The following is a 16,852-nucleotide window of genomic DNA, read 5'->3' as shown; positions in this document are numbered from 1 at the left end:
CAAACTTCATAATATTCAGACATTCTGAGAAATTGAGATTCTCATCTCCCAAGTGAAACATAGAACACGAACTGGATTTGAATTTTATGTTAGTGGAAATGTAAATCCTTCATCAGTACTGCAAACATTTGCTCTATGTATCAATCTCATAGGCCATGATATTGGTGGCATCTCTTCCAGCTAAGTTTTGCTTTATCCGAATGCCCAAGTTATTATCAGTTTTTTTATAATGGATTATGGGTTTTCTTTTTCCAGATTGTCTTGGATTCAGATGATTCATTGTTTGGAGGCTTCAACAGGCTCGATCATACTGCTGAGTTCTTCTCTTCGGTATGGAACTTCCTCTAAACTTATCTGTGTGTGGGCACTTGCAAGGGTGCCGTTGTGTTTTGTTTGGCTGTGTCACATACTGTGCATCTGTGCGCTGCATTCTTGAGCATGTGATCTTACAACTGACTCTTCCGTAGCGGAAAAAAGCGTATCCTTAAAATTTGTTGGATGATTATGCAGGAAGGGTGGTACGATGACCGGCCTCGTTCCTTTCTAGTGTATGCACCTTCTAGAACAGCAGCGGTATATGCCCTTGTGGATGATGAAGCTGAAAAACCACCTGGACCAGAATCAATGTGATGCAAGATGTAACCTGCTGCTTTCCTGGATAAACAGGTGACAAGGGCATCATGGCATGATAGATGCAGTAATAACTCTAGGACCATCTAGCCAGCCCACAACCTATATAGTGATTTGATCACGACGGAAAAATATGAAGCAGAAAGAATGGGAAATAACACCAAGTTAGAAATAATGTATAGCACTTCATGCTTTTGTATTAGCACATGACATGGGTAGTGGCATAGCATTTGAGGAAATGCAAAGCCAGGAAAGTACTAACGTCGGATTCGATGCCAGTTACAAAGCTTTTGTAATAGAGCATCTTCTACATGTCGTCTCAGGGATTGCCACTTACATTTGCGGGGTATTGTAATTTGTACACGGTTTCTTGAGATTTAATTTAATAATTTTGTTGGTCAAGACCAGCAATTCATAATGTACTGTTGAGGTGAAACAGATGTACAGGTACGACGGTACAAGCGACAAGCAGTTTTATGCTTGACCTACATGTTATGATCTGCTCATGCTTGATGGTGATCCAACTCAACCATGAAGAGCTTTATCGCCAAACAACTGTGAATAAATGAACGGAGAATTACAATGAGATCCCAAACAAGTAAAATAATTAAAAAATAAGTTTTAAAAATTATCATTTTTATTATAGAACTTGTCATTATAAACTGTTAAAATTGTTATTAGAATGATTTGGTAATTATTTCTCTTTTATGAGACTTGATTATAAAAATTTGATCCCACCGCATAATTGCGTGGTGACGAGGGATAAGCGATTAGCCCAATTGGCTGGCCCCCTGACTGAATATGGTTATGGGTCCGGTTTTGTTTTTGGGGTGCGTGCGTCTCTTTCTAGGCGTCAGTCCAAATATAATATGCTTTTGGTCCACCAGTGATGTTCATATGCATATTGATGGCGCTTTACAGTCTCCATCATTTAAAATAAAAAATATATATTAAGTTGAATTGAAAAAAACCCAAGGTCTAAAATGTTCATGTATCATTAAACAATTTGTCATGTGATTAGACGAGTTCCAACGGGATGGCTGCTAGACAGAGGTAGTGGCATGACTCTTCCTTTCCAATTTAACTAGGAATCTCGAAACTGAGGATAGCCGGATCAAACGTATTTACACCAAAGAATCATGCCCATTCTGCTGGCCTGTTCAAAACTGAGATCATGTTCATTCCAAGGGGAAGCCACAATTCCAGCTAAATAGCGCGCTTAATCAGAAGCAGAACCCGAGGCAAGCGACGTAGAATACCAAGTTGGCGAAGAGGTTGAAGCGGATGATCTCAGAGCCTCGGCAATAGGTCCTCCCATGGAAGCCACTTGATTAGCCGAACTCCATCTTCCTGCCCAGTTTATCTGCTGCTGCTGCTCTCTTGGACACAGATTTTCTCCATAGCCAGTGGATAGTTTCCACAACAGATCCGACGGACGACGTATTCCCAGGTGTCGACATATACAGACATGTCACCGAGTTGGAGTTACTAGCATTCCCTTCGGCAATGTCAGATTTTTGAAGTGATTGTGGCCAGTCATCCAAAAAACCGTCGCAGGATATGACCGTCAAATCTGCCATCCCCACTACCCCCATCATCTGGGATTCCAAAACGGCTCTTATTTTCATTATTGGTCCCAAAGGAACTGCTACAGAGGACCCAGCAAAATATCAACCAGGGAAATGGAGTTCCATGAAGTAGACGAATAATTGCAGGACAGCACAAGACAAACTCGCCATTTTTTAAATGTTGTTTATGGGGACTTGGGGTTGGGGGTTTGGTTTCTTTGGCATCTGAAGCTGAATTTTCTTTTCCCTCGTACGAGACATGGTGGCCAGCCAGGCCTCTATTAGGGCCCTACTGTTGTGCATCTCAGGGATAAGATCAACAACTCTGCATTATTCTCCTTTTTAATCTTTTTTGGCCGCTATTTGGTTATTCATTTGGGAATCAATCCAATCTATGCTTGCCTTCTGAATGCTACCGATGAAGGGATATTCAAATTAAGGTTGACAAGTGAAATAAATAACAATTACAAAACAAAACAAAGGTGTCCCACCAACTTATAGCCAAGAACCCTTTTCTTAAGCACAATTTCATATATAACCATTACACAGAGATCGTAAAATCTAAGACGTTTGGATGTTGGCTTCCCCAATTACTAGTCATTTTAGCGCGAAGAATTACCTTTGATCAAGATGGAGATCGAAAGGGGAACTTAGCGAAGCCATTGCCAATGACGGCGCAGTCATGGATATCGGAGCGCCGGCAGAGCCTCCGCCGCCGCCGAAGTCACTGCCACCGGGAGTGTTTTTGGTGTGGGTAGTTCCACAGGCTTTCTTGAACGATTTCGACCGCGATGCATGTGGCGCTCGCAGTACTTCTGGCCAGCAACCACGTCCCTAGAGCACCGCCACTTTTTGCCGTCAGTTCTCCGGCACCGGCCAGGCTCTGGATCCATGGCTACCCTTCCCCAATACCCTGATTGCAATGCTGCTGCAACAAAAAACCCTCATCATGCAGCTTTACCATTCAAAACCAATCACTGTGGATTGATTCAAAACGGAATCTCAAGAATGCAAAACGTAAAATCTGATCATCTTTATCTCATTTCACTTTACAAAAAGAAGAATAGAGAAAAGAGATTCTTTTTCACGACAAAAAGTTGCATTTGTGTTCAACATAAAAAGGAGAACCTTTTAGGAGAGCAAAGAAAATAGCGGGTAACGAGAGTAAGGTGAACAAAGCCAGAAACTTACAAGCAGGGTCATAGGATGGGTAGTGTTGCAGGAAATAGGAAGGGGATTGAAGAAGGCTTTTCTTGATTGGGTGAAGAAGCTCAGGAGGCACAGCAGCGCCGGCTAACATGTACCTGAAAATCAAAGCCTGCAACTCAAGCTCCTGCCACTGAGCCAAGCTGAAATAATTCCCCATCCCTGACAACCACAAGGGTAAAAGGAGAAAATGAAATAGGCAAATAACTGTTAAATGCAGAACAAGAAAGGCGCAAGCTTGAATCAAAACTTGTAAAGGAAGCAACTAGTTAACCGGCGAAGTTAATCAAAAGCTTCAGACTCCCAGCTACAGTTACTAGCAAGAAAGGAATATAAATCTTACGGGGAACTCTGGGAGAAGCTGAGGTTGAATCAGATAATGCTGACAAGGTGCTGACTTTAGCGTTGGGTTCTGGTACAAACAGAGGGAGAGCAGAGGCAGATGATTGTGGCTTTTGATGAGGTTCGAGAACAAGTTTTGGCATCTTTGCAGAATGCTGTTCCTCTGCCACTGACTCATCCTGGTTTCTCCATTGCTTCAGATACAAGTCCATCGACAGAGCAGACAAACAGAGAGAAGCTACCAAGGACGGAATTTTTCTTTTAAAACTTTGGTTGAGAGTGGGGCTTGTGATATTACAACTCGGTTTGGTTTTGGGTAGCAGAGCAAGCCTGTTAAAATTGGGTTCGCTTGATTTTTGTTTCCTTGGTGACTTTGGCAGACATGCGAGACAGGAACGGAGTTGAATAGAGCCAGAAGGGTAAGGATGGGTGGGTGCAGGGTTCTGACAGCCAAGTCTGCAAAATTTGTTTTGAAAGGCAGTGGGGTAAGCTGAGAAAGACAGAGAGACAAGACATTTGAGAGGAAAAAAATAATAGAGAAAATTGCAAAAGGAAAAAAAACTTAAAAAAAATGCAGATATTAGTGTTAATTTAAACAAATGACAATAATTTTTATAAACATGTCTTTAGATAAAAAATTTTATAATTTTTTTCACAATGATAGACAAAAGAGAATAATACCCCTCCACTCCATAAAGTCATTAAATTAATCCCAAAATAATAGAATTTCTATTTTATTTTTTAGAATAATAAAATTATTCTTATATTATTATTTTATTATTTTTTCTCTCTCCTATATTTTATATATATATATTTTTTTTCCTAGCCAGCGTCTGTCATGTATCATGACGGTGACAAAACCACAAGAGTATCAAGGGGATTATAAGAAATTTTTCATATCATTAGTCATTATGACTCTAATGAAAAGTTTTTGTCAGAACTATACGTCTCTTGTAGCATATTTATACTTATTTTTAAATTTTATTTTAATTTTATTTTGTTTAAAAAGAGATAGAATAAAGATATGACAATGATTTATAAATATACTTGTCAGTATAGGAAAAAATTAATAAAAGCAGTAAAATTGGAAAGAGATAATTTCATATGTTTATTTTGAATTCTGGAAAAATCCAGATACTTTCTTGGATGAAGATGGATAGTGTTCGGTGTTTGTTTTGGTGGTCGGAAACTGAGAACACGCAAAGGCGGAGAGGCATCCAACGCCGACAGGTGGAGTTAATGTCCGACATGGCGTTGCCCCTCTGAGGATTTTCGTCATCCCGCTAATTTCCTCTCCCTTGAATGCCTCAGCACCATGCTGCAAGCTTTTCGAGGTTTGTTTTCATTTCAAAACCTGTGCCTCATTCTTGATCCTGCTGTTTGACTTCCCCCACTCTCAAACCCAAACAAGTTAACGTCGTCCAAAATTGCTGCCTCGCCAGGTTCTGCGAAGTTGATGGTACAACTAATTGGATGTTATCTCCCATTCTAAATATTATAAGAGTTTATTTAATTTTTAATTTGATATTAAATATGATATCTCAGGTTATTTTATGTTTCATATTTATTTTTATTTTCAAAATAATTCATATAATAATAATAGTTTTAGTAATATACTTGATTAGTCAATATATTTTAAAAACTTTTTAAATTTACTTAAATAAGTTGAATAACTCTTTATTAAAATCAGAGATAGCATTAGAGTAGTTATATCTTTTCGTTCCAATTATTATCATTTTATAACTCAAAATTCATACACTCTGGGCATTCGAAGTGCTCTTCATACTTGGACCAGTAGGTTTGAAGCCTGGACATAAATTTTCTAGTGATAGAAATAGGTCCCTCCCAGAGTCCAGTCTGGTTTGTAAGGAAAACACGAAGCCATGCTGAACTATTTTAGCTCCAGAAGATGTGAAAGCCAATCGTCAGGATCTTGGGCACTACGGAATCCAAAAGAAAGGCGAAAAACATTATATCTCGTCAAAAAAGAAGGGGGGGGGAATCCTTAATATGCAACTTAACGTTTGGTATTGTCTTTTCTTTTCGCGGGGCCATGGTACTATCTGTTTTAAGTTAATTTTCCCCCATAAAGGAACCCAGACAGAGCATTAGAGCAGTCATGTATCAACGACAACGACGACAGCATTCACAGTATTAGGCAGCTTACACCTAACTAGTGAGAAAGATATTTTTAGTCTATAAATATTTTAATGTTACCTGTTCTTCGTAAAATTCTGAATTGCTATTCTCTGTAAAAAAATGAGAGAGAAGGGGTCTTGAAGCAGTGCAGCGTGATTCGGGGGGAGTCTGCGAGTACTTTTTAAATGGCGTTTACGTTTCATGAGGGTAAAAAATGTTCTCATATAGAGTAAAAAAAGGCAAAGACCCTCTCTGTTTAATAAATTACAATCAACGTGCTCAGTCCTATGCTCACGTGGTCCCTGTCTATTTTCCGTCCTCGCCTTTCAATTATTTTCATATTATTGCCCCCTCTTGCTATTACTTATTGTTGTTATTGTTATTTTCTCGCTTTCCTGCTTCGCATTTGGAATTAATTATCATCGTCATCATTATTATTTGTGTTGACCCAATAAAAAATGAGGTGATGACGTGGAACTGCTTTCTGGTGGTGGGCTCATATCAGCCCCTGTTTGTGGGTGCCTTCTGCTCTGTCCCTTGTTCCTACTTCATCCCTTGAGTGTCGAGTCCCGTCTTCTTCTCCCTCCGCCTTTTACTGCCGCTCGCTTAACTTTTAAGGTTATTTTGTCAAGTTCATTATTTTTTTTCAATAAAAAGTTTATTAATTGTTTGTTAATTGGTGTACGGTTTTTTCCCCTCATAACCCACAGCGAAGTGAAGTTATTTTGACTTAAAATTAATTCTTTTCATGTTAAAAATGTTAAAATTAAAACCCTTCAAACAAATATATTTTTCAAAACTTAAATTTCTATTTTTTGTATTACTTTCGATCCTTAATATAAGAGTTTGTTTCATTTTTATTTTAATCCTTAATATAAAATTCCAATTCATTTTGTTTCTTATATTTATCTATTTTTAAAAGTTGTCTTCGTAATGAATTCAAATTAAAGGTGTTTAGTTAATATATTTTATTAGTAAAAATATTTTTTAAAAATATATATTTATTATAAATAATAAACTTAATTAATTTTTTTAATTGAGTCAAATTAGTTATATAATTATTGTATTAAACATCGGATCAACTAGTAACTTCTTGGTTGGTGTTTTTTTCCATAGTACAGCCATGGGAACATGGTTTGGAAATGATGGCAACATAATTAATCCGCATTTACTGGCGTTGGTGGGTGGCTTTGGTCAAAGACCGTAATATGCTCCCATTAATTGCCCCGCATCTTTAGTTACGCACACACTCTCCCGACAATAGGGACATCCCTCATTAATAATCTGTTCCAAGCAATTATAATTACTCTGTGGAATTCTTGTTATAAAGTTTAAATAACTAATTTGTTTAATTAAAATTAATTAGTAAGTTAGAATGTATTTCTATAATAAACGAGGAAAAAATAAAAAAAAATGTGTGAAAAATATGATAAAAATATCATGATAAAAGAGAGAGAATAAATAATTAATAATAAAATTAAAAAATACAAACAATATCAAATTGAAGTTTAAAAACATATCCCATCTTTCCCCCAATTTAAAATTTATAAATAGGAGTGGAGGAGTATAGTACTCCCTCTGTTCCTTATTATAAGAGACATTTGATGCTTATGGCATGTTCCCATATATAAGAGATACTTAAAAGTTGTCTCTATTTTTTTGTATTGATTTCCTATTTTACCCCTATTTTTTTGTCTCCAACTCATACTCTCTCTCCCTCCCACTTCTCTATCTTTTAATAATTTAATTGTTCTCTCTCATACTCTCTCTTTATTAATGGGGGCATTGTTGGAAAAAACATTATACTTTTTACACATTAATTATCCTCAACTAATTTTAACTGTTTTTTTATCAACGTAATTTGGTTATTTGTCTCTTATAATAAAGAACGGAGGGAGTATCACACTAGTTTTCAATACAAGTCACTGCACATTTACGCATATGCATTAAATTAATAAAAGCCTCTAATTTTTTTTAATGTTTTTTTTATCTCTATTTCTACTCTGAATTCAATAAAGATAAACTAAAAAAAAAGCACTATACAATAACTAATATTTATGATTTACGAATTTCAATAAAGATAAAATAAAAAAAATAAGCACCATACAAATAACTCATATTTATGATTAGAATTTATTTTACAAGTAAGTTATGATTAGGATTAAATTAGATATTGAGGGCGCTTGGGCTGCGAACACGGGGGTGGGGAGTGGTAGGGGTGAGCAACAAACCCATTACCCGCTAGCCCGCCCATGACCCATGAAATTTTTGCCCATTTAAGCCCGCCCAATTAGCCCAAATAAGATATTATAAACGGGCGGGCTTAAATGGGCGGGGTAGCCCATTAAACGGGTTGGGCTATGGGCAAGGTATTGGGCTGCCCATACCCGCCGTTTAAGTTTTAAGTTTTTAAAAATATTTTTATTCTTCATTAATTGATGATATTGTTTCTCATTCATCTTTTATCAAACATTCATGTTTGTCTAAGCTTTTATTTTATCCTTTAGGTAAAAGTTGGAATTTTCAAAGTTTATGAGACTTTATGATTGGTGACTACTTTTATGATTTTATCAGACTTAATTGTTTGCGAATCTAAGTGAGGTTGTGTGATTGAATATGGTTGATGTTATTTCATATTTGATTTGCTATTTGGCATGTAAAATTTATTGACAGCTTCATAAGGTTACATATACAAAATAACTATATTGAAAAAAATTTAAAAAAAAAAATGGGTTACCCCGTAACCCGGTCAGCCCAAACGGGCTGCCCCGTAGCCCATTTAATACGGGCTAAATGGGCTACTACCGGGTTATGGGTTAGCCCATGCCCATTTTGAATAAAGGGCGGGCTATGGGCTAACCTTCGGATTAGCCCACCCCGCCTATTGCTCAGCCCTAGGGAGTGGGCAGCCTTGTGAGGGGGGGGGGATTTTCAGAAGGCTGCCCACTTCCCGCTCTGATACGTTAGGAGTATATTCTGTGGAGAGAGCGAAAGTATCACATCAGAGTTGTGGGGATTGAAGGCGGCTTGGGATGGTGGCGACCGTCAAGTGGCGCTCCAAATGGATGCTTCACAAATTCTTCCACTCATGACACAGACTTGAATGTTCATCCTAACTCCACTTCTTCACTCACGCCCCGATTTTTTTGCAAGTTTTAAATAATCAATCTATGAATACTAAATAGATTAAAAATATAATTTTGTCTTTAAACATGTTCTTATAATAAATAAATAAATAAAAATAAATATATAATGTAAAAACATATGACAAAAAAATTAAAAATAAAATTAAAAAATGGAGGCGGGTTCAGTTTTCACGTGTTAGCGTCTTAGCGAACATAGGGAGTTCCTGCGCAAAAAGACAAGTGTGGTGGGGCCAGGAGCACAGTTGGGGACTCAGGTGGGTCCCATGTTTATTGAAGATCCCCCCCACGCCTTCCACTCTTTTGTGTTTATCTTCTGCTGTTGCTAGCCAAGAAGCACGGCCTGTACGGTGCAGACCCCATCCACTCGTTTTACACCCCACCTCTCTTCCATTTTATGTCTATCTTCTTCTTTCCCCTTTCTCTCTCCTCCCACGATAAATACAATCAATCACATTATTGTACTCTCAAAATATATAAAAATATCCACACCCACCATACCACAGTTCATTCTGGTTCCATTTGATTACAAATACATGGGACCTGCTCAAATTTTTATATACGCATAACTTAAACACGAATAAAGCCATAAAATGATAATTGAAACACATTTTTATCGTAAAATACATACTCCTCTGGTCCTTATTATAAGACCCCATTTGATTTTTTATTTGGTCCTAATTATAAGACCCCAATTCATTTTGTCTCTTATATTTATGCATTTTTTTCAAGATAATCCTTCTAATAATGATAGTTTTAGCCAATATACTTAATTAGCAAGGATATTTTAGGAATGATAACACTTATTTATTATAAATAATCAACTTAACTTACTTCCTTAATCTTCTCAAATAAGTCAATTAGGTCTTATAATTAGGATCGGAGGAGTATTACGCTTTTAAAATTCTTTCCATTTTACATACCCAACAGCTTCTCCGATGAATAGGCAATTTTTCTTTTAAAAAAAAAGGTCCGATCAACTTGTTACTCTGTTTCGTGGTATGAACCGAGGGGCTGTGGCTCCTAGATATATCTTGTTTTTCTTGGGCCGGCTGGACGTGGGCAGTTGACAGTTGACACAATTACCGCACCTGAGAGCTCTTGGGACCCGACCCAAGTTGCCATTTTTAGAGATTGGGCCGTCACAGAAGACGGAAGATGGGACCCAAAGTTGCAGTTTTTGAAGTAATTGGGCCGTCACAGAAGAAGGAAGAAGGGACCCAAAGTTGCTGTGACTTTGAACCCAACCACCTCACCGGCCTCCCACCTGCTGGCTATTCATTTTCATTTATTGTTCCCCTGATCCTCAAGGAATAAGAATAAGAGCATTGCTAGATGAACCACCCTGACGCTGGAGCATTATGCAGTGTTTGGTATGTGACCAAATGTTTTCTAGGAAGGGAATGAGAAACGCGTCTACATAACAAACATTCATTGGTGCATGTCCACATACCGCATTTGCGCTTAATTTCTCTCACTTGACACGGAAGCGAAGGCAGCTTTGTGAAAAGGGGAAATTGATATATGGCTTTTGCTGAAAGCGTTTTAAAATCACAATCCAAACACGGTTTTAGTAACTATCATCGAGGTATCTGGACCTATTGATATTGCTGGTATGAGTTGGCCATCCATATTTGCGTCATTGACACTTGCCCATGCCTGTTGAAATCAGGCTGTGATTGTTAGAATATTAAGAAAAGCGAATGTTATATTCTCCGCAACATCTGTTTTCCCTGTTAGAATTCGGTGGTTAATGGACAGTGGCGTTCCTGCGATATTAAGGGCGAGCAATATGTTTCTATCTGAAGCCCACTCACCTCTTACAGTGTGTAAAGTGCTTCGATCCTTCTCACCAATTATATAAATGCGTCTGAACCACATGATTGGCTCAACCATTACATTCGAAACCCATAGAAAATTCGAAATTGGCCACTGAGACATCAGGAATGAATGGAGGGAAAACGGAGAGGAAGTTTGACCACTAACAAGCTTCTATGATGCTCAGCCTCCCTGTGAAGACCAAAAGCTCGGCCCCAGAATGAATCGAGTGCTGGAAGTGGGATCACATGTGGACAACAGTCTCAAATATCGTAATACCATTATACTCCCTCTAGTTCAAAATACAAGCTAACATTTGTTGAGAGGCTAGTTTTTTTTTTTTTTTGCAAGATAACACTTCAAATTTGTCTAATCATTTAATGAATATTTTCCAATTTTACCCCTAACACATGTATTTAATTTTCTTGGTTATTGATGGTTTTAATTATATAAAGTATTAGTTCACGAGACATGAAAAGAGAGAAAGGTGTTTTAAACAAAGGGAATAGAGGAGAGAAGTTTCAATGAATATTTCCAACCCCCTTGTATTTTAAATTACATTTTGGTTGACTTTATTTCCCTCCACTAATTCAATTTATTCATAACACACTCTCTCTCATCTTTTACCCCAATATATTCTCTTTCCTTCTTTTTTTTTTATTTACTATTTTTTACTTCTCTCATTAACAATGGTATGTTTAGAAAAAATATATATATACCTTACACATTATTGTTTTAAACTTCTTTTATTTCATTTCTTGATAAACATAAATGAACTAATTTTAACTTGTATTTTGAACTAAAGCGAGTATTATATAAAGCCCAATGAACTTTTTTAGATTAACTTATAAGTAACTTTTCAAATGTGATTTAAGGAATACAAAATAAGCACGTGAGGAGGGTTTTGTCTCGACTTACATGAATTTGTTTAAAGTCCGTTTTGAACGAAATTCCAAACAAACCCCTTAACTTTACATAATTTTCAAAAATATCTTAATATCGCATCAATGTGGGGGAGACTTGTGGGGGAGATGTGATGAAAATATTCTGCCGCCAACACTGTAAGCTATCAGCATTTAAAAATATGTTCATATTAAGCCTCACAATACATTAAAATAAAAGCCTGAACTACCTGAGACAAGTTTGGGTGATGAAACTATCTGGGCGTAAAGCAAGCTCTGGTAATTTTTTTCCCCTGAAAAAACCAAGTATAACAGGAGGAGAAAAAAGCAAACCAAATCTGAACTTATATTCAAGAAAAATTGGAAAAAGGAAAAAAGCCTTGGGTTTTAAGTAAATAAATAATTTTCATTTCTAGAAGTAAGATGGCTATGAAACTCAAAATGAATACTCTTATTTACTTTGTCTGGATATTGAATAACAATATTAATGATCAGTACTTTATCGTCACTTTATGTTACATTAACAAACTTACAATTAATGCGACGTGTTTTTCTTTCTTTCTTTCTTTCGGGGGTGAGGGGGGCTGCATGCTTTTTGTTGCCTTCAAAACTGTGTTATCTAATTCCGGAGGCTAGTATAAAGTGACATAAATAACAGCATTAAAGGCCAAAGGGACAAACATAGTAATATCTTGTAACGGCTATTTTATTTTTTCAAAAATAAGAAGCGAGTGATTTTTTTTTTTTGGGGACCAGCAGAAGCGAGTGTTTTAAAAGAGAGAAGGAAAAGGAAAAATGATTTTTTTTTTAATAATGCCCTAGTTTCATAGCAGAAAATTAGGCTAAAAATCCAGGCCTTTAGAAATCAAGCCGAGCGGGAGGGGTTTAGGAGAAAAAAGGTACAAAGCATCTCCAGTTCGACTAAGGAAGCAATTTAAACAAGTAATTTGGAACAATGTAGGCATGAACGCTGAAGCTGGAAGGATGATAAGTTTCAATAGTCCGGGGACAAACCCACTTTGATTTAGTAAAGTGGAGACCACCCCGGCTCCCCACTGATCAGGGTTAGCTGGTAGTTGGGTCGTATCAGCCCATGCTTTTGTAATATTTGTCTTCTTTTTAAGATTTTGTTGCTTAAATAAACAGGGTAAATCGAATTAAGAAAGGATGGGTAAGTTGGAACAGGTCACCCACATAAGAACCATATTTCTTTTCTGAATTTTTAATGTATTTCTTGATGATTTTGATTGATACTTGCAATTACATTTTCTAACCCACCCCGGTACCCGCGATCCAGCCTGGGAACCCGCTTTTTCTTTCTTTCTTTTTTTCCCCCCTCATTATTTAAGCCTTTCTTTTGCAATATTCACAGCTCGTTTGGTCCATAAAAAAGTAAGGCGGAGAGGCTAAGGTTGGCTGGCTTGACGCTTCAATCGAAAGGCTTTGGACAAAAGGGGCAACCCACACCCAGTGAATCAGCGCATATTTGCCTCGGCCACGACGACGTAGCTCCATTATTTCAGAGGCGAGGCAGAGAAAGAGGAACAGTGGAATCGAGGAAGGAGAATAAGAAGGGGAAGGAGGGTTTTGTTAAAGCGCTGGACCCAAGCAGGATTTGTTTTTGTTGGACCGACGACTCGGACAAGATGAGCGAGCAGAGTACGCAACAGAACCAGTTGGTGGTGCAGAATTCGGGAAGCCTCAGCTTTAGCAGCCAGATGTCCAAGGAAGATGAAGAGATGTCGAGGTCAGCTCTCTCAACTTTCAAAGCCAAAGAGGAAGAGATTGAAAGGAAGAAGATGGAGGTGAGAGAGAGGGTTCAGGCTCAGTTGGGTCGTGTCGAGGAAGAAACCAAGCGTCTCGCTTTCATTCGTGAGGTATGCTCCTTATTAATTTCTGCTACTCGAAATTCGACCTAGATTTCAGAGAAAATGTCACCTGTACTTCGCTGCCGAACGACGATTATTGGATTAGCTTTATCTCGAGAAATAATTGTAGGATAGAGACTGCTCTTCAAAATTATGTGGTCTCAACAACTTCTCTCCCTGCCCTCTTTTGCTCTGAATTATGTGGAAATTAATGTTTTAGGAAATCGAGAAAGTATTTGGGATTCTACAAAACGAGAAAGATAATTGCGTTACCTTCCATGATAAAGGATTAATTTTGTGTGTTTGTGTGTGCGTGTTTCGTTCCCCCCCGGGGGGGGGGGGGTTTGCCAAGTTACCACGGCCATAATTTCTGATACACACAAGTTCCAATTTTTTCATGTTTCTCCCAGTACATCGTTTTATTTTTAACGAGGAGAACGACATGGATTTGAAGAATAATTGAAGCATTCGGGTATACCCGATCTGTGTGGTTTTGCACGCAAGACAGGGTGAATTTGCAGCGCAGAAGAGTCTTTGCCCCCTCTATTTCTGATCGGGGGAATGCTGAACTCTGAACTCTCCAGAAATGTTCAGGCTTCAGCGCCCCAAGCTTAAGTCTGTTCTGCTCCTTGAGAGCCATATAGTTTGTCTTTCGCGGAAGTTGTGGAAGTGAGACATGGCCTTTATTTCAGGCTCAAAGTTGTCATATAACTAACCATGTGCAATTGTAATTACGTATGAGGATGTTGATGCTTATTTTTTTGGTTCTTTCTTCTATTTGAGGAATATCAGGAGCTCGAAAGCCTGGCAGATCCGATGAGGAAGGAAGTAGCGGTGGTCCGGAAGAGGATTGATTCAGTAAACAAAGAGCTAAAGCCCTTAGGCCATACCTGTCAGAAAAAGGTAAAACAAATTGAATATGCGTGGGTGTCGAATGTAGTATTAGGGACGTTGTTGAAACTGGCTGCAATGTGTTACAGGAGAGAGAATACAAAGAAGCTCTTGAAGCTTTCAATGAAAAGAACAGGGAAAAGGTACAGCTAATCACCAGGTTGATGGAGGTTAGTGTCATATTTGATTAAGCGGCCGCCGAGTGGTTTGATTTCTCTGATTTCATTAGTTTGCTTATTCTAATACGTGAGGTGTTGTCTTGTGAATGCACGATCGTTGTGAACAGCTGGTGGGTGAAAGTGAGAGATTGAGGATGAAGAGGCTGGAGGAGCTGAGCAAGAGCATAGAAACCATGCAGTGATCTACCCAGCTGCTGACTCTGATTAGGCTTGCGTGGATATTGGAGATGACTTAGTATATTTATATGTATGTGTGTCTTGTGCTTGTGTATTCTGTGGTGTTAATGTTTGTTTCACTAGCATTGGTTGGGCTATTAACCTAATTTAGGAAGGGAAATACCCTACAGACAGGTTTGTAACTAGAATACTTGCATTTCGTTTTGTTTTTCCTCCGAAAAAAACTTCAAACCAGTTGATAGTGCTGTTTTGGCTTTATGTAATTTATTGATGTAATTTAAGTTATGTTGCCAAGGGAAGAGGGACTCTTGGCGATGTCTTGGTAAGTAGGGCTCCAGCACACAGCTAGAGCAGTGTAACTAAATTGCAGAAGCCTGTCTTATGACCGTATTTGGTTGCTTCTGAATGGAACATTTATATATTATGTAAGAATTAAAGCCTCGCAATTGTGGTTCCCTTTTTTTTTTTTTTTTAACAAGTCTGTGCATTTTCCTCCATGGCTTTCTTGTTGCTCTTGTTTTATTCATTGATTATATTAAAAAAAAGGTGAAAAATGTAAATGTGAATGGAATGGAAAGCAGAGCAGCCGCCAAATAAAAGGCGCTTTGGCAGCGGAAGAAACTTGGCCCGGTGATGGCATTTCGTCCAGCGGATAATGACAGAACGAAAAACTTGAAATTGGCATTGCTTTCGGTTTATGATGATGGCAGTATCAGCGGGACACATGACCATCCAACTGCGTGGCAGAGATCTTAACGAGTTCCTTGCACAAAAAGAAAGGGGATCAAGAATTGATACGACTTCCAAATAGCTTACAGAAATAAAGGTGACAGCTAGGTCAATGGACTGCCTTGTTATTTGTTAATTGACCTGGTTAATGATTATGGTTACTAATAATTAAATATTATTCTAGAATGAGCGCATCATTAGTTCAACGCCCCTCTATAATATATGTATATTCTCTGTGGCGCCTTATGAAATTGAATCTCTTGCGAAATTCAATTGATTTTAAAACCCCAAAATCCAATACCACGAGATGACGGTTTTAACACGGCGTTGTCTGGCATCATTTTCCTTTTTTATAGTTTAAGAGCACTATTTTTCGATTCAACGCATCTTTTTATGCCAGCGTTACTATCAATCTTTATCTACATTATTGTGTTGGTTATCTTGAACTGTTACTCCCTAAAGGTTAAACAAAAAAACATTTTTTTCCCACGAAAAGAACTTCTGCTTCACTGTAATATCAGTAATATTAATACAATATTATATAGGAGTTCGTGAATATTTTGTATCAGTCGAACAGATCTATGATTTTTGCTTCCCCCGCCCACCGCCGGCTGAAAGTAAGAGGCTTACATGTATTAGGTTGATATTTTATATCATGTTTCTAAAAAAAATTGTGAAGGCTGCGCTCCTGACCCCTCTTCACCCACCCCTTAAAATGGTTAATCTGACTTTTTTAACGCTTATCTAACATTTTCAAACCCCCCAACCAAAAAAAAAAAAGAGTGTTTCTCGTTCTGACTCTAGAATTAGTTATTTAGAATTTTCATGTAAATATATAAGATTCACACTAGTTATCTCGTAAATCGTATATATATTTAACCTCCACGGTATTTTTTCCAAAAAAAAAAAGGTCCAGGATATACGCATAATGAATTCAGAACTAAATGGTGAACACCTTTATGAGCCTGGATTTAAATAAGAAAAATTTTCTTAATTTTCACTCCAAAAAAATATATATCATGGTAGCACCAGATCCGTAACAACAAACGTGCAGACTATGGAGGCGTAGTGGCGATGGAATGTAAATGTATTTATGAATTGTTGTGGAATTTACGTTGTTCTATGAGATATGGTCTATGACCTATATGGTCTTTTATGTAGACACTATAAATTCAGAATGTTTCAGGTGGAGTCTTGTTCTTCCTTGCCGTAGAGTCCGAGTTGATGGGGTTCCATTCCCAATGGAAGTTGCATGGGATT

At 37.7% G+C, this 16,852-nt stretch overlaps 1 protein-coding gene, 1 long non-coding RNA gene and 1 pseudogene across 3 annotated transcripts; 2 read left to right on the top strand and 1 right to left on the bottom strand.

Annotated features, from left to right (window-relative positions):
* Positions 1 to 229: 229 nt before the first annotated feature.
* On the top strand, positions 230 to 1,061 carry LOC114745987 (uncharacterized). Its single transcript, XR_003740243.1, has 2 exons — positions 230 to 330; positions 511 to 1,061. It is a non-coding gene; the product is annotated as an uncharacterized LOC114745987 (long non-coding RNA).
* Positions 1,062 to 1,849: 788 nt separating this feature from the next.
* Positions 1,850 to 4,018, bottom strand: LOC114745969 (growth-regulating factor 4-like; annotated as a pseudogene).
* Positions 4,019 to 13,116: 9,098 nt separating this feature from the next.
* On the top strand, positions 13,117 to 15,332 carry LOC114745930 (probable DNA double-strand break repair Rad50 ATPase). Of its 2 annotated transcripts, none has more exons than XM_028934104.1 (4): positions 13,117 to 13,625; positions 14,400 to 14,519; positions 14,597 to 14,677; positions 14,794 to 15,332. In XM_028934104.1, exons 1-4 carry the CDS (start codon positions 13,395 to 13,397, stop codon positions 14,866 to 14,868), a joined length of 507 nt encoding a protein of 168 aa, XP_028789937.1. In that variant the 5' UTR covers positions 13,117 to 13,394; the 3' UTR covers positions 14,869 to 15,332. The 2 variants fall into 2 exon arrangements, with proteins under 2 accessions (XP_028789937.1, XP_028789938.1); XM_028934105.1 differs by having other exon boundaries at positions 13,121 to 13,625; positions 14,409 to 14,519.
* The last annotated feature ends 1,520 nt before the right edge of the window (positions 15,333 to 16,852 follow it).

This window comes from Neltuma alba, unplaced genomic scaffold, assembly GCF_004799145.2.
Source record: "Neltuma alba isolate B1F8T4 unplaced genomic scaffold, ASM479914v2 tig00004862_pilon, whole genome shotgun sequence".
Lineage (NCBI taxonomy): Eukaryota > Viridiplantae > Streptophyta > Magnoliopsida > Fabales > Fabaceae > Neltuma > Neltuma alba.
Note: the sequence above shows the minus strand (reverse complement) of the source record. Positions and strands in the feature narration are given on the sequence as shown.

Bases quoted from the DNA above. Each gene is read 5' to 3' on its own strand.
- LOC114745930 (XM_028934104.1), top strand. From the start codon at position 13,395: ATGAGCGAGCAGAGTACGCAACAGAACCAGTTGGTGGTGCAGAATTCG. The intron at 13,626-14,399 runs GTATGCTCCTTA...CTTCTATTTGAG, and splicing joins GTCTCGCTTTCATTCGTGAG to GAATATCAGGAGCTCGAAAG. The intron at 14,678-14,793 runs GTTAGTGTCATA...CGTTGTGAACAG, and splicing joins TAATCACCAGGTTGATGGAG to CTGGTGGGTGAAAGTGAGAG.